Below are 24,751 nucleotides of genomic sequence, written 5' to 3' on the forward strand. Positions count from 1 at the left end.
CGCGGCGGGGTTGACCTTTTGATAACCCGCAAAGACCCAGGTTTCGCAATCACGGATAGCTGCGTTTTCTCAGCTACAACCGGGGCTAAGGTATTTATTAGCACCGTTTGATCTAGCTGTGTGTCCATAGCTGTGGTGTTAGCAGACGTGATTCGTGCCTTTTACGGACTGGTTTCGACTTTTACGATTTTAACCCCGCCACGGGTTAAAATCGTAAAAGTCAAAACCAGCTCGTAAAAGGCAGGAATCCCGTCTACAAACACTACAACTATAGACCTACAGCTATGTTTGATCTAGTCGATGTTTGATCTAGTCGCCTACGTGCGTAGGCGCAGAGCGGAATTTTACAAAACAGGTGACTGTGAGTGTACAAAGATCTTGAAAGAAATGTTCTGTCATGGGGAACCTATGCGCCTGATGGTGTGCAATGGTGTATGTCAGGAGATATGTTAAATGCAAACAACCTATAGAATTTCCGTATTACAGCTCAGGAATCTTCCCAACAGTCTGCTGTTACTGTACAGATAGCAGGTCAGCGGTTACTAGAGAAGCAGCCGCTGATGTATAACCGACTTTAAGCCATACCAAAGGATTCAAATTACTAAGCAACGGTTGCTAAGGGTAATTTCCGAAATCAATCAAAATGCAAAGTTTTCATGGTTTTCTTTGCATAATAAAGATTTACAGAACTATACGATTCTAAAAGACGCAGGTTTGTCGCGCGATTGGTCAGTGACGTCACACATATACAAATTTTCTCAGCTCTACTTTAAAACGTTTCAGCTCCTTCGAATTTGCACCAAATTTTCCAAAATTTCAGAATGTAACACATGAGATACCTGTTTAGAGCCCCTAGCATGGATTAGGTTATCTGTTTAAGTATAAACGATTTTTGAACAGTAAATATGTACTGTGTCATTTTATGAAATTTTGAAGGGTTTTACGGCGATATCTCATAAACGGTCCGGAATTTTTAGAAACGCATGCTTATCTATATTCTCATGTATGACTTCAATAAACCTACAAAAAGTCAGCTAAATTGGTTTACAATTGAGAGAGTTGAAAGATTGTGAGCATTTTCAAAATACTGTAGGAGTCGAAAATCCACAGAAAACAACGGAACGGTAAAATTTAGCACGTGCAAAAGTGTGCATTCCGGTGCTTAAATATTATTTGAATAGGGTTCTCAACATGTAAAACTATAAACAGCTTATTGAACATTGAACTCCAGAGTCACAAGTGTAAAAATCATTGAGTTGTACAAAACATGAAGCTGCGCGTGTAAACCTTTGTCTCGTTGTTTTCATGTAGTCGGATCTTGTGTGTTGCAGGTTTAAAATCGGCAAAAGAAAGAATAAAAAGAAAAAAAAACATTCGCATCACCGTATCATTTTTGTGAGAGATCTAGGATCTAGGATGAGAGACAAATCTTTATTTTAGCCGAAAGGCTGCTAGCACGGTAACTTGACCTTTCGCCTCCGACCACCCAAAATCAACGAAGAACCCTTTACCCACTCGATCCTCATAAAACACGCTTACCGTTGACAGCTGGCAGTATTGTCGGCATTATCGACCAAGGCTTTTGCTGATAAAGGTGACATTTGATATATAGTCTCCATCAATTAAAATGACATTTTAGCATCGCTGCTGTGAATTTATTGTCAGTCATGTAGTACTGTAAATACAATTAATCAAGCTTGTTTTTGTAACTGAATTCTCGTTAGATTTCTGTTCCCCACTGAACATGTCCGCCGTGGAAAGTGGGCTGAATGTTATCGGCAGCCTAACCTACCCACAATGTGCTGCAATTGAAGATGACATTTTTTTCGTTGTTTTTAAAGAAAAATTGTGTTGTGCGACCTGGTAAAGGTGACATTTCTATTAGATTCTCGACTAATGACCTGGCAGATTTGAATCGCATTGGTAAATTATTTCCTGTCCTGTCAATAGCATTACTGTGATTGAAATCTCGTTAGCTTCTCATTTCTCACAATTTTTAGTCAACATTGACGACAGGCAACGTTGTTAGTAGCTTCATCTGCTGATAAAGGTGCCACCGACAAATGTTACGTTGTTTCGATTATTTTGCAGGGGGTTTATCACATCAAATATATTGTAATAGTTTGCTCCATAGATAGACTATTTGAATTTCACCTGTGAATTACTTTCCGACATTTAGCACGGTAAATAGAAAATACTACTGCAACAGCATTGTGATTGAAGTCTCGTTAGCTTCCGCTTTACTGTCGGTCACCATTGACGGCAGGCAACGTTGTCGGCACCTTCATGTACATCTGCCAATACCGGTGCTGCAAATAAAGATGCCATTTGTTTCGATCGTTTGCAGTGGTATTTGCCACACCAAATACGCAGGGAAGCCAGAACATCCTTGTAACATTGAAGCACCGTTGCATGGGTGTGCACACAGCTGTACCAGCCCTGTGCAGCTACAGACAGTGTACCACATATGTCAAAAATTTATCTGCTACAGCAGTGGTGAAAATGTGACAGCCATATCTACATTTCATACCGATGTGTCTTGCATTCTTGCAGTTATGTATAAGAGGTGTGAATGATATTACCAATACATTGGTTTGAACATGGTTAATCTGCCCTACAGAGTAACCGTGATTTTAACGTAAAGCAGGTGCAGGCTATTTTTGACTCAACCCTGTGCAACTCCATTTGCAGCAATCATGGAGCCTTTTTCACCTCATGCAGCAATGTAACAGACGTTGTTTTCAATATGCCTGTAATTGTCAGACCTTTAGGGGTAGAGTTGACTTTTCAGATCCTCAGATTCAGATCCTCAGATCCTCAGATTCAGATCCTCAGATCTCAGATTTCAGATCCTATAACTTCAGATGCAGATTCGAATCTACAAGCCTTTTACAATACCTGTATTAACAGTATGATTGCAATATTTAAAATGATAATTTGAATATGACATGTACAAGGCAGTTATGAAAACAAAAAATGTCTACACAAACGTTTTCGCTCAAAAAGTTTCAACAAACACGGGTCTACAATTACAGATTAGCTAACTTGCTTCTTCCGACCCCTGAATTCTGATTTAGCCCGGGGTCACTGGACTCCAACATGGATTAGTTATATTCTCTCGCCATAAATATTACGAACGATGGTAAAATACGGACTGTCGATAGCCAGCATTTACATGATCGTCGCGGTACTTGATCGTTCGATCGCGGGTGGGTGTGTTTTATATCTCTATGAGGGAACGTTCACGTGATGACATAACAAGTGGAATCATTGCGCACCCTGTCTTCGACAGATGACGTTCTGATTCTGAGATTGAAGTTTTTAAGTTCAAGATTCAAGATAGAAATAAAATAATTCCTAAAGCCTTTTCAAATCTAAATTATATTTTATTTATCAGTATATTACCTCAAACTTTGAAAATTGTGAAATTTTAATTATGAATCTGCGTCTGAAGTTACAGGATCTGAGGTCTGAGATCTGAGGATCTGAATCTGAGGATCTGAGGATCTGAATCTGAGGATCTGAAAAGTCAACTCTACCGTTGTTTAGCAATGTGGGAGAGGTACAGTTTGTATTTGGCACAGCTCTGTACCAGTGGTGTGCATACATGTAGTCCTGTACCAGGGATATTTTGCCACAGGTGATGTGTACTGAAACCACTGTGTGTGTTGATCCCTTTTTACTTGGGGTCATAGGGCAGGGATATCTATGAGATTGTTATATGATAAAATAATACACTATGGCTGTTTTCAGAAGTCATCGAAATGAAAGCTTTGTTATAGGAAGTTTAGTTTACATTTCGTGTATCTTACCACTGATTACTATTGATTAAATACCATTTATTTGTCTTATTTTGCCTTTTTCAATTTTTTTTCACGCATTAAAATGTCATTTTCTGAACTGGTAATAAATTCATCACTTGATAAGCTCTAAACCTTTGATTGAGTCTCTTTGAATAATGATCAAGTGCATTATGAAAAATGCATGGTGCTTTCATTATTTGCCGAAGAGCAAGAAAGACATTTCCTTTAAAGAATGAACAACCATTATTCCATAGAGGAAGTGAAACACTTCCAGGTGTTTTGATTCAGTAGAACGTTCGTAAAGATTACACCACACACATAGTACCACTCGCATACAGAGGAAGTAGCAGTCACCATTGGTATCAGTAATTTCCTAAACAACATAACATTTGCAGATGAATACTAAATATTTTATCAATACATTGGTAATAGAGTGTCATGTACATCCTAATGTTTGCATTGACATGGAGGCAAAGAATAGAGGATCATGAAGTTGAATTTTTTTATTGAAAACTATACATGCAATTTTTAATGAATTCCAGTTCTGTACATGGAAATGTTCATAAACAAGGAACTGTTTAACATTTAGGAAAAGGAGGCAAGCTATGTTCAAATGTGGCAAAAAAAGTGAGAATTGAAATCCCTTATTAACACGATTGGACCTGATTTGGGATGATTGAATGGTGCAGTAATGTCGCTTTAATCTACAAATGTAATCTCATCTGCTTTTCTTTTTAAAGAGGCACTCCCACTTGGTAACATTTTTAAAACACATTTTTTTAATGCCAACGGTCGATATTTGACGTGGCGACTCCGCGCGTATCGCGAGATATTGATAAAAACATGTCATTTCCTGAGCGTATTTTTCACATCCTGAAGTTTTACGATTGTTTCTGGTTATGACCCGAAATCCCCCGAAAGTGTGTTGTTGTTCTGATTGACGATATTCTAAGGAGTCCAAAAACGTTCAAATGACGCAATTAATTTACCTCCTACTGCGATGAAACATCATTGTCAATGCCCTTACCTCTGGTAATTCTTTTTTAAAACTTCTCTTTACTTTTGTCGTTTTCATTATTCTCAATCAGTTGTATTACATTTTTAAACAATACCACATAGATATCAGTTTTAACGTGTTAATATTAGTTGCCTCTGATGACTACATTTTGTCGTCTGCCACACAGTTACGCGTGGTTCGATACATAGCGGCCGCCGCGTGTGGTATGCGCGCATACCACGCGGCGGCCACTATGCATACTATGTATCAACCGCATCTGTGCTAGTCACCTATGCAAATTCTGGTGGAATAAGCAAACTTTGTCTTTCGTTTTTTTGCTGACTCGGCTTTCTCCCATGGGACATGACCGCTCACCGACGCGAGTGGTACTGCTGTGGCGTACAGCAGCGTCAGCGTAGACTCGTACTCCATAGCTTAGTTGACAATGACCCCAGTGCCGAACGTTCTATGTTCGGAAGCTGAATTCAGGTGGACCACCGGAATTCAACTTAACTTTTTTGAGGATATTTTTATAGATATCTCGCGATCGCGCGCAGTCGCCATGTCAAATATCGACCGTTGGCATTAAAAAATGTGTTTTAAAAATGTTACCAAGTGGGAGTGCCTCTTTAAGTTACACACTCGTTTTTATGAATAATTTGTAATATCGCAACATTCAGCTATAGGGTACCTAACATTTTTGAGAGATTTGAAAAATATAAAGATCCAATTATTCCAAATTAGTTCCAATGGTGTTTATTATAAATTCAATTATGTTACAATTTATGAATTCAAGGGAAAGAGACAAAGGAGAAATCTTATAAAATTAATACGTCTTTTTTTATTTTGAGAAGTGTAACTCCTTATTATAAGCCTCAGGGAGATGGGTAAATAGCTGATGCTTTAAAGGGACGGTGCCATTTTCTTTTCAATTATTTTAGTTATTTCTGAGAATTAAAAGTCGTTAAAGTCTTGGGGTTAGCTGTCATTGGGTTAGAAACTGATGATTTTGGTCTATAATAATTTGGTCAATCAAATGTTGGGGATAGGATATCTGACGGAGAACATGAAGGGAGGTCACTATCTCTTAACGGTGATGAATGATTGATTTACAAGACCTCATGCATGATAGCTTGGCTCCTCTCTTCTGAAAGATCATACAATTATGCTGCAATTGATAATTCTTAAATGTAAAATAAAAATCCCCCTCTTCTTCTTTAAAATCCTTTCTTGAAACTTCCTCTGAAGAAGTAAAAATATATGCAGGAGAATTGCTATCAGAAAATCAGGTAAAGAGTGATGATGGACCTGTCTTATTGTGTGAAGCAAAGACATCATACATCAGGGTAACTTTCTCACCAAATGAATGCAGTTGTCTAGTGATTATTTGGTGGTGAAAGAAATGGCACCTGATAATATTTCAATAGAATTCAATTCTTATCATGGTCTCTTGCATTTTGAGGAGGGACCATGTTAAAACAACCAAACAACCATATAAATGATATTGATTGCATTTCTGTGTTATATATATTCATGCACAGCACCTGAAAATGACAATTCCTTATAATCATTTTCTTTTTCAGTAAATTATTGATGCACAAATGTTATACTTTTGCAACGCATACAGATTTTATTCACCAGCACTACACAGAAACATACTTAAGCATTTATTAGTATGTATAGAATGACAACTGACTGCATGTTTCTACTGATATATGTGTAAAAATCTTACCATTATTGTCATTCAGCTGGTGCTTCTTGGTCTGGTTTAGACTTTTTGCATCTTGTAATGCTCAGTAAACTTTACTCTGTATCAATTGCTTTATATTTTTCCATGGTATGTTCTTTGACCAGTATCTATAAATAGAATGAAAATTTAATTTTAAAATTTTAATTACAAGTGTATTTATATATCTTTAATAACCATATTTTCTGTGAATGTTATTATCTGTATGCACTATGTTAAGTTAGAACAGCATTGGTGATTGAAGTCCCATTAACTTCCATTTCCAATTCCTTATTCAACATGATTATCTTTGAAGCCATGACTCAACTGATACAGATTGTAAAGATCTTCCACCTCAGATTTGAAGTTTACCACCTTATACTATAGGGGCACTAGAATGACAGATTCAATTTTTATAGTAGCCCTGCATATAGCCCGGCTGTGGGTCCAAACTGTAGCTATGGTGTTTTCAGACGAGATTTCTGCCTTCCCTGCCTCAATTTGGCTCAAGTCTGTGATTTGTTGCATGTTTGAGTTGGGTGAACACGATGATATGTGTGTTCCCTTTTCATATGAAACATGAGTGAGGGATGAACAGTAAATTATCTTGACACCCGACAACACTGACAGGAATATTACTACAAACTCTATTGTTGATTTAGCTATATGATTAAATAATCCATGAAAATGCCCTCTAGCGATTTCAAGTATATTTACTGAACTATGCCCTCACCATGTCGGTGAGCTGCCAGGTAATAAAGTCCAATCTGATTCCTATCACGTGAGGTACCGGTATGATGTCATGTTGATACATGTACAACAATCTTGCACTACCAGTCTGACTTCCTTGTGGCTTTTTACTAATCTTAGATCAACTTCTCAGGTGTGAATTTGAGGACCTGTTGGTGAAAGTACAGATAATTATCCAGAGACTTAGGTATGGTTCACTCATTTCTTTTTTCCAAGTTAACTTCAGATCAATTTATCACGACTTTTGGCTCAACTAAACCAGGAATTATGATATCCCAAGGGCCGTTGAAACTTTAATTGGCAGAGATAGGGTGATTTTACTTGTACGTTAATCTAACAAGTAATAAAAGTATGATATAGGCTGGTCTATCAAATAACAACATGAAAACTTTTACTATGAACCTACGAATGCCTTAAATTTTCAGCCATTTTTACCCTGGGTAATGGCGAAGCTTAAGTACAAAGGTTGTTCAGCTTGTTTGACCTAATTGACAGTGTGACCTAAAATGACCTTTCTATAACAACAAGAACACACCAGGAAAATGGAAGTGGAAATTTTATTATGTCACATACGGTTTAGTAATAGATTTATATGTATTAACCCCTAATTCTCGGGCAGTTGTGTTCACCATGACTAAAAATTCGGCTTTAAAGTAAATTCGTCTTTAAAGTAAATTCATTTTAAAAGTAATCTTCCTCTTCCATTCTGGCTAGTGGTGGACATATTTAAAAAACTTTTTATAGGTCAATATGAAGGAAATATATTATCAGAAAATTTAATCCATTGCATTCTGTCACAAATAGTGTCAATAACACTCCCATTGAACTGAAAATACCTCATACCGGTATGTGACTTTTCCATGTTAATGTGAAAGGTGTATAATGAGCACCTCCCTATCAGACAAAGGGTTTCAGACACCAGGTTGTTGATCAAAATGGAAGAGTCAATTCTGAAACAAATGCTGGACACAAACTATTTGTAGACTAAATAAAAAGATGTACATGGTCTCTTTGCTGGTCACTTTTGCAGTCAGGAAATTCACCTTATATCTAGTACTCTCTCCATAAATCATAATCATTATGAATATAATTGACACTACTTATGGTGGGACAATTAGTCAGGTGTATATAAATGCCTTCCTAGACCAAGCCATATGATAACTGTAAAACCATACCCTGTAGGCAATGTGTCTGCAAGCACAATATTTGATCTACGATATTAATGCTTAAATGTGAGACGTTTTACAATTGTTTAATATGAGCTGAGATTTGGAAAACAACTGGCGTTAAAATCAAATCAAAATATTGCTCCTGTACTGTCAAATATACAAACAATGACGGCAAGATATTTTCTAATGAACATTTTCCTTGATCTTTGAAGCTTATTTGCCAAGTGTTAGGGTTAATAAAGGAGAGTATATGACTTTAATGGCTATACCATTTTGAACTTATTTTCAGGATAAGAAGCTAACAATTCAATCAATCTGGAATTTTACCATTACGCAAAATGGAACGATCTGCACTGTTTATAACATCATGGAAGAGAAATTCATATGGCCCAGCAAATTGGAAGATGATCACAGATTTCTGTGAAAATACACTGAAGAAGAAGCCTGTTGAATTTTCTAAAATTCACTGCACTGTCCTTGATGTTGATGTGGCTGAAGAAGTAAAGGAAGATGCAGCAAGACACAGCGTAACTCTGATTCCAGCTACCAGACCTAAATTATCTGATCCTATTGAAGATCCACCTGCAATAAACTGGATTCGCTTTCCTGACTCCTACTATCCAGAACTTGGAAAATTGGAAAACATAAACCATGTTGTTGCATTGTCTTCAAATGTCAAGAAGACAGCAGCCGCACTTCAAGAAAGTGTCTTCCCTGGTGCCAAGTTTCATCCACCACCTGATCAACCCTCAGCAGCAGTATTCATTAACGAAGCCTGGAACAAAGATGCCTTAGGTCTTACAGGATTTCACAGAACTCTTGTCCAAGATTTTTGTGAAAGGAAGGCCAAGGCAGGAGAAACTCTGAAAGCGTATTCTACAGTACTTGATGTCAAAATCAGTGATGACCAGAAGAAAGATGCTGAGAACTGTGGTGTAACCTTGATACCGGCAAAGAGGAAAGAGAAAGCCGATCACAGAGATGATCCTCCAAAGTTAGAATGGTTGCTGAATCATGAAATCTACTATCCAGACCTGAGAGAAGTAGAAAATGTTCAATATGTAATTGGTTATGCTCCAAAGACAGGACGTGCTGCAGCTGATATAAGGAGAAAACTCTTTCCTGGTGCAAAGCTAGTTCTTATCAATCATGCTCGTCCAGAAACTAACTGCCTGCAAGCTGAAGAGCATGGTCTGTTGGAATTTGAAGAAAAGATGCTGCAAATGGCAAGTGAAGCAGACATACTGTTTTCCATAGGACCTTGCATCTATGATTATTTTGAAAATGCATACAGAGCAGAAGTTCAGGGTAGAGACTTATCAGACATTCCACATGAGGAGATTCTTCCACGACCAGACAAATGTTTCTGGGAGAAAAAACCAAGGGAAAAGCCAGTCACACAACACCACATACTAACATGTGGTCAGATGGATACACAGAATGCCATAGAAGGGTGCAAGTCTATTGCAGCTTCCATTGGTATTGCAGCTAATCGTCGAAAAGAACATTACAGCAGCCACCCAGAGTGGAAGATACAAGGAGTTTCTGAAAAAGCTGGTAAGACTGAACAGAAGATTTTGGCTGATGCATCGGAAAGTCCATATGTGTACCCAAAACTCCAGTCAGGGCATTCAGCAAAATCCCTACTGACATCTCTACAACAGTCTCATCTCTGCCTACCTTCACCATGCTATTGGGATTACAGCTTTTATGGCTTGGAAGCGATGACTTTCGGTTTGCCAACTTCAGTCCATGATGATTCTCATCTGGCTCATTTTGTAATGAAACATTTAGAAATGTGTGTTGATTTCTGTGTCATCAGAAATTGTGAAGTGAATCTGTCAAAGAAAATAATAAAACATTTAGAAAAGACACCTGACTCTTTCAAGAAAGCAAAGGCTGTGAAGAAGGCTTTGATAGACTGTGAAGCTATCACTGAAAGTTTTGCAAAATTTGCATCATTATTAAAGGAACCAATAAAACAAGAAAATGAAGGTGACTACAAAGGCCAGGAAGTAGCTGAATGCGGTATGTATTTATTTTTAAAATCACATATCCAAAAAGCTGTAAATCTTACCAGGATAGCTAATGCTATCATAATTTTGGATCGAAAATTAAATATATAGTTAGAAACATGTTTTTGATCACTTGTCTGTTTGCAGAGACAAGATTCTCATAGATAAGGAACTTTGTTTAGAGGAAATTATTTCAGCCATATTCCCCTCTACTGTACTATGTCCCAAAGATCCATATATCACTTTCTTCACAAAGTAATGTCACTTAAAATGTCATTATTATTCAACACTGATTTGTGTATAAAAGGAAATCAAATTGGCATAACTTTATAGTGAAAAGCTGGTCAATTTCTTCAGCCCGGGGGTGGGGTGGATTTTATTTTGCCGACGTCAAAAAGTGGCTGACCCCCTAAATTTTGAAAACAGGACACCCCTATTCCAAATTTTGAAAACAGGGTGACCCCCTTGCGCGACAATGGTAAAACAAAAGTTGGTATATAATTTATATATAATATATATATATATATATATATATATATATATATATATATATAATAATTTATAAATATTATATTTTAAACAGTCATTCTGTGTTTTTAATGAAATTGTTGACATGTCAGTTGTAAGAAGAATTTCAAAGTGTCACTTTTAAAGTTTGAATACAGTATTTTTAATAAGCTGTGAATGCATTTCACACTTTCTCTGCTTAACCAGATGTCCTGAAATGTACAGAAATCATAAAAGCACAGCTAATAATGACAAATACTGCCTTTTAGTCATAAAAGGCATCTTTTTACAGAAAACCTTTGACAAAAAGGAAAATAGTGGCATCAATGAGAACAAAAAATATCTTGTCATTTTTCTATTTCCAAATATGTCACTGCATTATATATGTGAAATATTTGTGTATGTTGCATTCTCATACTGAATTCTCATAGAGAAAACAGAAAAGTATCAGGGATTTGTCATGCTTTCATAATGGTACACTTTCACTTAGCACACATCAAGCTATCTCTGACATATATCTCTGATTTATTAAAGTACAGCGCCCGAAGGGCGTGCCGGAAAATATGAAACATCCTGGTATCTCCGATATATATGTCTGATATTAAAATCATGAGCCCGAAGGCCGTGCTGAAAAATGTCTGATATATTAAAGTAATGCGCTCGAAGAGCATGCTGAAAAATATTGAACATACAGATATTTCTGATCTATGCCTGTCTGATATATTAAAGTTGGGCGTGCTGAAAATATGTCTGATTATTGAAGTTATGCATTTGAAGGGCGCACCGAGAATGCAACTGAATGATGAAATTTGTTGCTGACACATTGCATTTTAGGCAAGTATTCATGAGCCTGTGTCAAAATTCAAAACCACACTGACCCCCCATTGGGCATTTCAAAAACATGGTGACCCCCTATCACCAAAGTCAAAAACAGGGTGACCTCCCACATGAATCCACCCCCATCCCCCAGGCCAAAGAGACTTACCAGTCCCTTGGTAATCAGAGGACTGAGAGCAGGATGAAATCCAATTTGCAGTTCTATCAGAACTCAAAGTAACAAGAACATTTTCATTTTGCCTTTTATGAGACATCTACCGGTACAGTCAATGAAAATGACATAGTTGTAGTGCAAAGTCGGTGAACAGTGAAAGACAATCTAGAAACGAAGACGTACAATGTGAATGTGCTCGTGGAAACTAAATTGAATTTTAAAATATGTTTAAAATAATATGCTATAAACTCTAAGTTTGCATTATTGTAAAGCATGACCTGAGTATATTGACTGTTTTTTCCTTGTTTAATCTTATACTACACCAGATGATGTAAGACCATCAAGCGACATTGGAAAATCAAGCACACAATCAACAAGGGGAGTTCTGGAATCAATAAATAGAAAAATGTCAACACTACCTGTGGCTAAAGACGATGGTATTGGAAGCCAAGCTGTTGAAGAAACACATGGTGATGTGATGGCTAAGGACGATGCAGAAACTGGCCAAGCCACAACCACACTGTCTGAAATGGAAAATGAAAACCCAAATACTGAGGAGGCAAAAGTTGGAAATTGCGATGAAGAACAACAAGGTAGTTAATCACCACTGTCAAGGTTGCATGATCATACCCATCAGTAGCTGAGCCTTGCCTTGCAACAGGACAGAGTGTTTATCACACAATGCCATAGTTTGTAGACAGGTTACTACTGTAACAGTAACTGTAATAGCAGCTTCCCGCAGTGTATCCCGGTAGCTATTAACATTCTACTTTATACATCGTCATGTATACGTGGGTTGTGAAATTTAGAGACCTGTCAATGAAGCAAACATTTACGGTAATTTTTCTGGGTTCTATTAATTTTATTGTAGTAATTAATCATTATCATAGGAAAATTCCAGGCACACTTGATCAAGCAGTTACCATGTACTACTGTACAAATTCTACAATTTTAGGGCAGCCCATACACATTTATGGTAGCATTACCATTTACGTTCTTAATTTGCAGCAGAGGATCAATTTTATGTTAGTTTGGTAATTTTGGATACCAGTTTGTCTTCTAGCACACTATGGTACATGACCATTAAATGAACAATCAAATCAATGATTACTGCAGGCATGCTGTCAATCATAGGCATGTTTTGCAGACTATTCAAAAACATCGACATCGCAAACCTTATCAATCAGATCATTAAAAAGTCGTGACGTACGTCCAATCAGGCCATTTTTTGTAACATCAACTCTACAGTAAGGGATATGTAATAGAGGTCTATGTCTAGCAGAGTATCTATACGCATAGACCATAAAAACCTATACAATCTGTAGAGTCATAAGAAGATAAAAGGCATTTACGCACAAACATACAATCAAATAGTTTCCTACGTAAGAACAAAGGTTGAATTTTAAAAAGATTACAGAGCAAGTTATAGTCACAATTACACCAAGATGAAAAGTCACTGTGACATCCCTGTTTATGATGTAAATATCTAAGAAAACGTTTCTGAATTGACTCAATACGGTTTGCCTGACTCTCAGAAATTGAATTGAAAATGACTGTATTATATTCTAAAATTGGACGCACCATAGTAATAAACAGGTGTCGAAAGACAGCAACTAGAGTGATTTAATGAGACCAATTATGCGATTGGCTTTACCTACAATAGCGTCAATGTGATGAACAAAAGTGAGTTTTGAATCAAAAATGATACCCAAATCCTTAATGTGAGAAACATGATCGAGCAAACAATTATCCACATGGTAATTAAACTTAATAGGTTTCTTTTTTAAGGTGATGGTAAGTACTATACATTTGCTGGCATTCAAATCTAAGCGCTAAATTTTTGACCACTGAACAAGTTTATCTACGGACTTTTGTAAGTACTTGCTATCATCAAGAGTTTTTAACACAACTGAAAAGTTTGGCATCATCTGCAAACAGCAAAGACAGAACAGATACAGTCATCGGCAAGTCATTAATAAATGTATAATAAAAATAGTAAAGGCCCAAGAATGGAACCTTGTGGCACACCGGATGTTATCTGGCACCAAGTCGACGCTACTCAATTTACACATTGCTGCCTATTATTCAAATAACTTTTTAATCATTTCAGAATATTCTGATGAATGCCATAATACTGTAATTTGTAGAGCAGGAAAACGTGATCAATTCTATCAAAAGCCTTGCTGAAATCTGTATAGATAATATCAAGTTGTTGTTTTACTTTCTATTGCATCAATAGCATTTTTCACAAGAACAGCAAGATTGGTTGTGCAAGAGCGCTGTTGAACAAAACCATGCTGTTTTGTTGTGATAACTGGACTAACATGAGTATAAATATTAGCACAGATTAGCCTTTCAAACAATTTTGCTATACATTGTAGTTGGAAGCAGCGAGACTGGCCTGTAATTACTGACCTGTTCCCTGCTTCCAGACTTGTGTATTGGTACCGTTTACATTTGCCCTTTTCTAGATGTCAGGACATGACATGACATCATTTCTTTCATCCTTTACTTTTATCACTTTGCCACAAAAGCTTCAGGTAAGAAGAATCAAACATGTCAATTATCACCCTTAAACATTGAATATTCAAAGTTATACATATTTAGGACTACTTAGTAACAGCAGTTTTAGTTGAAGAACTGCTACAATTGGTCATCAGTACAAATTATTTGCATTATTAAATCCTTTAATTCAGGAAACAACTAACAAACAAATATGCAAAGGACAACTTTAATTTTTCATGATATTAATTTATCAACCACATTGTGTCTTCCTACTATTTACGCCATCTTTATTATCTCTATTCCAGATTTCCCAGTTAAAGTAGCCTTGGATGAAGAGATGCTCCAAAAATGTATCAGACAACTAGAAGAACAAGCCAAAGCTCTCTCAGTACATCTAAGAAGGCTGCAGGAAAGGAAAAAGAAAGAGGTGAAGGCTGTATGGAGAGAATGTGAACATAGACTGAAACGCAGAGTGCAAGCTGTGCTGGCAGATGAAGACAGTTGCAGTGAAGTAAAGAAAGTCTGCAAGGAGAAAGTTGGTCTGGATCCAAATACTTTGGCAACAGGGTGTTTGGGAATCTTGCTGAAGATTGTAACCCTTTATTATCTCTACAGGTTGAAGCAGACCTGTAGATCCAGAAATCTGGCCAAAGCACTGGAACCACTGCTGATAACAGATGAAATGAGAGAGATAGCTGCCAAAGTTGGAATAACACTGCAGTTGAAAGCTACATATGACACAGTGAAGTTTAAAGAAATTGAACGTTTCTTCATTAACCGTAAGTTGTTCTACATTTTGCTCTTTTAAATCATCACAAAGAATGTTTGTTTGGGAATTTGCAAAATTTCAAAAATGCTAGTTAAATGTGTACAGTACCAAAATTTGACATGAAATCGCAGCATACTGGTATCTTTCAGTCAACGGATATCTTGTAATTTGCAATATTTGTATCAAGTTTCAAACAATGTTGTTTGGTCATTGATATATACCTTCACTTAAAGTGATAGCATAAAATAGAAGTTATCCATTACGTCACAAGAAACTTTTGAATGTCACTTGCCACTGTCATTTCTTTGCATAGTCAATATTATTTTTTAAAGTCCTTCCAGATATACCTCCGCTATTATAGTATTTGTTAAAATTGGCATAAAACTGCTTATGATTTTGAAAATTGTCATATGATTTTGAAGTAATAAATAGGTATGCTACATCACCTTAGCACTTCTAAAATATCTTGACTAAAATCAAAATTTTGCCCTCCTCCTAATTATATGCACTCCATGAAGTTCAACGTCAGATATACAGTTACTACATGCTGAAACAATTCATTTTTTTCTTTCAGGAGATGGTGGAGGAATTCAGCCTCTTACATTTCATTATGAAAAAGAAGAAGATGGTCAATTTAACGTGGATTCAAAGGTAAGAGAAAATATATCATGGGTCTCACTGAATTCCTTGAGCAGATAACCCATAATTCAGACAAATATGATATTTAAGCATGATGTGTATGGCAAGGTGTGCCAAACAAGTGCTACATGAAGATAATTTACCCGAATTTTTTTGTGTATTGGTATACTCACTTGTGGAGGATTAACAACTGCTATACATAATATCAATGGGTGGGCTTTTTGCATTTTAAAAGGGTTGCATGTTCACTTAAATTTAGTACCAAAAAAATGAGAATGCAAATTTCAGCATATAGCAAAGGTCATTGAAATAAAATTTATGCTTTGTACCGCGAGTATTCTGAACAGTGGGTATACCGGTAAATGTAAATCACATTGTGTGCTCAGTCATGACAGTAGCATTCCACAGTAGCATTCAGACAGACCACTAAAAGTTAGTTTTGAATGGTGAAGCGCATCATATCGACAATGGGCATTTTTTAAAATGCAATTTCAAATATATACCAAACATGGACTTTCAATCACAATTAATTTTTTCTTACTCTTAATTTTTTCCTGTGTTATCTCGTAGCTTACTATTGCAGCATTACCTTTATTATTTCCGTAATAGTTTAGGTCACGTTTTAGCACTGCCATGCAACAAACTCTCTCAACCAACAATAGACAATTTGGCATACTTTACCTACCAATATCATAAAAACTTTTAAATTATTTGCTTATTATGGTGTCATTGTTTTGTTACATTAACTTTGAAGGTCAAAGACCAATGATATATTTTCTCTTACCATTGAATCCACTTGCTTCCTGTGACAAGGGACTGGCTCTTCATCCTAAGACACAAATGTTGAGAAGATATACGGTACATTCAAATAAATACGGTAGCTTGTAGCAATTCATTCTGATATTGAACTGCAACAAACTACCGTATTTATTTGAATGTATATCTTGGGAGAATGCATGTACCGGTAGACCTTGAAATGTTGTGCATGAATTGTGCCATGCTATATCAAATCTTTACAAAATATGCTACTGACGAGATGCCAATGTCATTAAGAATTCTGAGGTGATATGTTCTTTGATGTACATCACATCATGTTCATCATACATTCAGACAAACATGGCAACAATGGTACATGTAGAGATACATAGGAAATGTGAAAGGCGTGGCAAACTGCTGTCACGTCAGTGTTGAGAATATTTTTGCATACATCATCTTTTCTGATATACCAGTATATGATTTGTGTTTTAGGATGAAGAACCTTCCTTGTCACAGCAAGCAAATAAGCAAGTTGTTGTAACAGCAAGTGATCAAGTTGCTGAACAAATATCCCAGACCAACCTGGGACAAGGTGAGTATTTGTTAGTAATGTATGAAATCTTAGACCTAGCTGGCTTCTGAAATTGATCACCCCACTGTTACCAAATAATGAATTGTTTAAGTAATAGCCCTAGTCATACATAAATTGGAGTTACATGACAAATGTACCATCATAATTTTCTGAGCCATTCTTCTATACATTGGTCATGTGGCACTTTGTTATAAGATCAAAACGTCATTGTTAAAATTTTATGTCGATTAAAACAGGAGTACTATCAGAGTGTTTTAATTAGGTATTATACCAGAAACTATGTACCTCATTCACTTCTGTATCGCCATATTTTCTCTTTGGTAACAGACAGTGAAAGCCAATATTGTTGCTGTTTGATCCAAAACTTAAAATATACTGAGATTTGTGCCCATTCAGTGTTCAAATTCAGTAGATATTCAATCAGATTTGAACTCACAACGTAAGGCACCAGTGAGTCACCAAGCATAGACATCACAGTCAAAACCACTTGGCCAAATCCCCACCTTTAAAAAGAGTGGTTCAATAACCTAGCTAAGTTGTTACCATTTTTCTGACTGTGACCCCTCCACACGATTTAGAGTTCATGAAGCACTCGCACTCACACAACGGTACTTGAGATCACATCTCACGCAAAACTCTATCAGAGCAATGTACACATCATATTTGAGAAGTGTATCAGACAAAAAGGCTGTGATGATAGTGACATAGAAACTATTAATATCCATTGGATCAAAAGTCTAGCATTTGCAAGAGTGAGATGTCTATTGCCCAATATTCTGGTAGGAAGGATGAGGATGCAGTCTTCACTGATAAGAAATGAAACATTCTTCACATCAAAGAATGACATGTAATATGACATGAATCATTTTCTATGGGAGGTCCTTAGGGATTCAGTGTAGGCATCTGCAAAACATGAATTATCATAAAATTTACTACATCATGAAATAATCCTTAAATACACTTGACTATTGTCACATAATATGCTGTCTTTTTTATGCAGGATATGTTGTCATAAACCTTAAACATGGAACACAAATTAAACATTGAAATTGACAGATTGTTTGTTAATCTTTAACAGAAAACTGATGTTATAGAACAACAGTTGTCCCACAATGTTTTGTTACAGAGTTTGAGGGAAAACTCATCGCTCAACATGGTGAAGTAACTCAGACAATCACAGTGTCAGCCAAAGAGTCACAGACTAGAAGTTTACTACAAATCAAACCCAGTAAACAACAACTCACAGATTCTGACATCAGATACTTGGCATCAGCCGAGTCTAAAGTTCAGTCTTTACAAAGTGAGCCTGACACAGCACAGTCCAAAGTCAACATATCAGAATCCAAATTTGAATCTAATTTACAAAGTCAGCTTGAGAAAGCTTGGACAGAAAAACAAATTCTTGAAACCAAATTGGCTGAAGCAGTACAAGAAAAATCACAGCTGGAAAAGCAGTGTCAGGTGTACATGCAGCGTTGCCATAGCGCTGAAAAAGTAGTTTCTACACAACTAAGTGATATTAATACACTTACAGCTAAATTGGAAAAATTAGATCCCAAAAATATTGAAGATTTACAAACTAAGCTTGAAGAACAAAACAAAGTTATAACTGAACTGAAGGCAAAACTATCTCAGTTATCTGATGCACAATCTGATATTGAACCGCAGAAGAAAATAGCAGAGGGTGTTCAACTTGGTGAACAAATTATCCCTTCTGAGATAGTACGCAATGGTGAGTATTTCTTTATTTTATTTATTTATTTGCTGTTTATAAGAAATGCCACCATTTATGAAAATTATGTTAGATTTGACTTCTTCTGAAAACTACTCTTTAGATTATAATATGCATGCATAGATATCATATAAATTTTTTCTTGAGCCAAAGAGAACACTTTGAAGTCAATGTTATGTAAAATTGCCTTGAAATGCACACTGAATATCATCCATATAAGTTTTAAGTATTAAAACTGGATTAGGTTCAAGTTAAGAGAAAAGGTAGGAGGCATAATTATCCTGTCATTTCCCTTCTAAAATGTTTTTTTTTGGTGTTATTTAAGAAGAAAGTGTTTTACAAATTAGATTCTAAATGGCATTCTTGGTGAAAATTACTTACAATGAGCAAAATTACATGGTCAAGCTCAATTTGCTTTTTGAACAAAGTACCGGTAGTTGGTTACAATAACCATCATCTGCCCCTTCTTTATCGAAGTTAAAACAAACAGGAAATTGGTTAGATGATCGAGAGAATAGTGATAAGCTATCTTTTTAGCTGTTCAGTAATTAAACACATAAACTATCGGCCGGGTTTATAGTTTCCAATCTGGTGGCACAGACATGCATAACATTCAGTACACCATACAGATAGTTAAGAAGTAATGTACCCCTTTTAGCCCATAATTGATGAAAAGTACCATAATTTTGCATGGCATAATGTACAAGGCGAAGCAGAGTACATCATGAATTCCTATTATTTTTTTTAGTTTGACAATGTCAGGGAATTTGTAGATGTAGAAAACATTTTGGGTCACAATGCTCAGGATAACCAGATACGTTATCAGTAATAATAGGGGGTCAGGTGGGGCAATGGGGTGGTGACATCACAAAGTTCATAAGTATTGACAAAGCTATAATGTAGTCATCCCTAACCATCTAGTCCTTAATTTACAACATTGTATCCATTTATACATTGGATGCAAATGGATACCATCTTGAATATTAAGGACGAGATGGTCCTGCATGATTACATGATTGTCACTACCAGTGAGTTTTGTGACAGCTTTATCATATTTACTTGAATTATCTGAGATGTACCGGTATAAGATGTCTCTATTCAATGCAAAACAATACCATCTGCCATTTATAACAATCTCATCTATTAATTCTCACATATAATTAGCAAGGCTGTAGAACAACTTGACAAAACAAATCATGACAACATCATAAATGCAATCAAATTTGAAATTATGTTTTGGGTCACTAAGTACTAGCCTAAGCGTACAATCATGTCCCCTTTAATGTACATACCGGTATATGTTACTGAATCCAATCGACTATCCAAACCAATCATAAATTTATGTTAACCCCTTACAAGTCCAAGTAGTACGATTCATCAAACTCAGAAAAGCTTTCAAAAACTTCTGAATGTTTAATTTTATCTTTAGCAAGAAACACCATTTTCACATGTTCAGTAGACAACATAACAAGCAAAGAACATCAATTTTCATGAAGACTTATTCTTGTTGACATCAGCTGTTAAAAAAGAATGAAATTAATCAATGGGACAGTTAAAGGTATCCATGTGTCACACCTAACATAGAGGCTGACAGACCAATTCACATAAAGTTTGATGCCTTAAAGTTTATCAAAGTTTTTCACTTATCAATCTTGTAGTTGTGCTCTTTGGTTTCTGGTTGTTCCCATAATGCAACTATCCGCATGATGATGGCTCACATGTCAGAAAGGAAATTGTTACAGCCATCAAGACTGATCAGGTGCAAAACCAATCATGTATGATTGTATCCCTACTACTCAAGGTTTGAAACTAAATTTTAGAGTTGTGGTCCATGTAGACAAACAGAATATATATTTCAGTGGTGGAAATGAAAGTGTTGGTCACCACTAGAAATTCTAAGGGTTGGTTAAAAGTCTTCCCTCTAAAACTTTGTACAGTGATTGAATTATTACACATTAGATAACATTGATGTTCACAGTAATTTTGCTTTGTATTTTAAGCTTTCAGTGTAATGTTAAAGTCCATATATTACCTTTGAAATGATATTTGTTTATCTTTTTACTATAAACTCTTATTGGAGTCATGTGTCAAATGCTAGTGTCATTTAATTCATTTCTGTTGATAAATAAATGCAATCTTGCTAAAAATCCATGGCTTGAGAAAAAAATCTCTGTTTGAACCATGCCCTCATCTATGACGTCACGTGAGGCAATTGTGCAAATCGATCTATGCCTCCTGTACATACATATTAATGGCGTCAAATTTAAACTCGGTGAGCGCGAATGAAGAGATAGGTTTTGGACTCGCTGTGTATGATTCAGATGATAGTGATGGGGAGCCTTGGTCTCCATGGTACATGACTATTGTTCAGGAAATTCAGGGCCACCGCCATATAGGTTTTGGGCCAGCAAGGTGCGACGTATCTCCCCAACCTGCGGATCAATTGGCTATAGATAGACCAAGCGACGGAATACCTTCAGATCAACCTTAAGGTTCGCCCGAGCCTTCAGGAGTGGGAAATACAGATAGGTAGTAATAAGTATCATATTTACGGCTTCGATTTATGATACATATGCCCAAACTAACATACTGACAGCAGCTGTGTGAAACTCGAATTCATAACTCGGTCTGCCATCAGATGCCAATACGAGTCTGAGTAATGAGCCCTGGTAACGAGGAGAAAGCACCCAGTATACGCGTCACCATGCCACGTTGAACTCGGCATCGCACTAAAATGTCTCTTGTACAGTATGCCCTTTGTTTTAAAAATGCTGAAACGATCATATAATAAACAATGAAATGAAACCACAAATTACGGAGAATAATAATTATCCACGTTTATTTATTTCCCTTGTTATTGTCCACTGTGTCATGGACGTAAAATAAACCTATACTGTGCATACACACGTAATTTGTGTCGCAAGTTTACTGGTTGCGAACAATTACAGTCATCGTCACCTTCCCAGTAACTGTAGTGGCCCCGGGGCCGTTTTGTCAGTGATGTACCTGAATATAATCATCATCGCCGGAGTTTTGATTTGCCCCGGGGCCGTTTTGTCAGTGATGTACCTGGATATAATCATCATTTTCAGAGTTTTGATCTGTGTCTTCAAAGATATCCCGCGGTACTGGCACAGCAAACGACCTTCCCGCGTTCCGGAAATAAACTACTGATATTCGCTGCGTTAGTTCCGTGAACCTTGTGTCTAGTTTTTTCTCTTGACCATATTTGTTTGTATCACAGGATTACTAATTTCATAACTGAGTTAGGTTGATTAGTGTATCTCCACCGATCTTCACAGCATAGTGGAGCCTAGCCGGACCGGGTACGAGGGCTCTTCGACTCATTGATACCTACCAGACACTGTACCGTACTGTCGTACGCATTTCGTGACATCGACACTGCACACTGCACTGATGGCCTCGCGTGACGTCATGTCACGTGACTATTTTCAGCCAATATGAATTCAGATTTTTGTGAGGACCTGTGTTTTATATATGAAATATAATATTAAAGAAATGGATACACAAAATAATTTTTAATGATTTGGGTATTATGGCTTTTTCACTAAACAACAGTATTAAGTTCAATTAAACAAAATCAGGTAATATATGGACTTTAATGTTTGACTAAGATGGCTTGAACCGACCAGCAACTGGAAAATAATGCTGTCTACAAATAACATTAAATATTTCCGTAGATAAATCACAGTAATGGAGATCTATACTATGCGTTCATCTGTTTCAGTGGGTGTAATATTTTTGTGATTGTTTTCAAAATGCACAGGAAAAACAATTGTGGTACAGCAGGGCCATTACATTTTTGTGTATAGTTGTCTGAAATCTAAGCTGGTGGTTTTTAGATTTATTTTAGTGTATTAATGTACTCATATCCAATAGGCATATTTTTCAATTTAAAAGTTTAAATTCTTTTACGTTGTGAAATTCTATATTTCAAATTTAGAAGTGAGTGAGCCTTCAGCAGATAATGTGTACATCAAACCTAAAATCACTGAGATTGAGGAGGAAAGACCAAAAGCTGAGACGACTTGCAGGGATGGAAGTGAGATGGAGACAGCCACACCAACACAACCTGAGATGATTGTCAGGGAGGGAAGTGAGATGGAGACAGCCACACCAACACAACCTGAGATGTCTCTCAGGGAGGGATGTGAGATGGAGACAGCCACACCAACTCAACCTGAGATGACTGTCAGGGATGGAAGTGAGATGGAGACAGCCACACCAACACAACCTGAGATGACTGTCAGGGAGGGAAGTGAGATGGAGACAGCCACACCAACACAACCTGAGATGACTGTCAGGGAGGAAAGTGAGATGGAGACAGCCACACCAACACAACCTGAGGTGACTGCCAGGGAGGGAAGTGAGATGGAGACAGCCACACCAACACAACCTGAGATGAATGTCAGGGAGGGAAGTGAGATGGAGACAGCCACATCAACACAACATGAAAAGACTGTCAGGGACGAAAGTGAAATGGGGACAGCCACACCAACACAACCTGCGATGACTGTCAGGGAGGGAGGTGAGATGGAGACAGCCACACCAACACAACATGAGAAGACTGTCAGGAACGGAAGTCAGATGGAGACAGCCACACCAACACAACCGGAGATGACTGTCAGGGAGGGAAGTGAGATGGAGACAGCCACACTAACACAACATGAGAAGGCTGTCAGGGAGGGAAGTAAGATGGAGACAGCCACATCAACACAACCTGAGAAGAGTGCCAGGGAGGGATGTGAGATGGAGACAGCCACACCAACACAACCTGAGAAGACTGTCAGGGAGGGAAGTGAGTTGGAGAAAGACACACCAACACAACCTGAGATGACTGTCAGGGAGGGAAGTGAGATGGAGACAGCCACATCAACGCAACCTGAGATGACTGTCAGGGAGGGAATTGAGATGGAGACAGCCACACTAACACAACATGAGAAGGCTGTCAGGGAGGGAAGTAAGATGGAGACAGCCACATCAACACAACCTGAGAAGAGTGCCAGGGAGGGATGTGAGATGGAGACAGCCACACCAACACAACCTGAGAAGACTGTCAGGGAGGGAAGTGAGTTGGAGAAAGACACACCAACACAACCTGAGATGACTGTCAGGGAGGGAAGTGAGATGGAGACAGCCACATCAACGCAACCTGAGATGACTGTCAGGGAGGGAATTGAGATGGAGACAGCCACATCAACTCAGCCTGAGATGACTGGCAGGGATGAAAGTGAGATAGAGACATTAACGGCCACACCAACACAACCTGAGATAGCTAGTAAAGATGGAAGTGAGATGGAAACAGCCACAACAACACAACCTGAGATGACTGTCTTGGAGGGAAGTGAGAAGGAGACAGCCTCACCAACACAACCTGAGATGACTGTCAGGGAGGGAAGTGAGATGGAGACAGCCACACCAACACAACCTGAGATGACTGTCAGGGAGGGATGTGAGATGGAGACAGCCACACCAACACAACCTGAGATGACTGTCAGGGAGGGAAGTGAGTTGGAGAAAGCCACACCAACGCAACCAGAGATGACTGTCAGGGAGAGAAGGGAGATGGAGACAGCCACATCAACGCAATCTGAGATGACTGTCAGGGAGGGAATTGAGATGGAGACAGCCACATCAACTCAGCCTGAGATGACTGGCAGGGATGGAAGTGAGATGGGGACAGCCACACCAACACAACCTGAGATGTCTGGCGGGGATAGAAGTGAGATGGAGACAGCCACACCAACACAACCTGAGATGACTGTCAGGAGGTAAGTGA

The 24,751-nt window shown here is 37.5% G+C and overlaps 1 protein-coding gene across 1 annotated transcript; it reads left to right on the forward strand.

Moving 5' to 3' along the window:
* The first annotated feature begins 7,317 nt into the window (after window positions 1-7,317).
* Window positions 7,318-24,747, forward strand: LOC139122230 (uncharacterized). The gene is made up of 10 exons (XM_070687657.1): window positions 7,318-7,463; window positions 8,735-10,473; window positions 12,285-12,551; window positions 14,769-15,242; window positions 15,807-15,904; window positions 17,120-17,219; window positions 18,346-18,951; window positions 22,916-23,163; window positions 23,266-24,370; window positions 24,440-24,747. Exons 2-10 carry the CDS (start codon window positions 8,784-8,786, stop codon window positions 24,745-24,747), a joined length of 4,896 nt encoding a protein of 1,631 aa, XP_070543758.1. The 5' UTR covers window positions 7,318-7,463; window positions 8,735-8,783.
* Window positions 24,748-24,751: the final 4 nt, after the last annotated feature.

This window comes from Ptychodera flava, chromosome 21, assembly GCF_041260155.1.
Source record: "Ptychodera flava strain L36383 chromosome 21, AS_Pfla_20210202, whole genome shotgun sequence".
In the NCBI taxonomy this organism is placed as follows: Eukaryota; Metazoa; Hemichordata; class Enteropneusta; family Ptychoderidae; genus Ptychodera; species Ptychodera flava.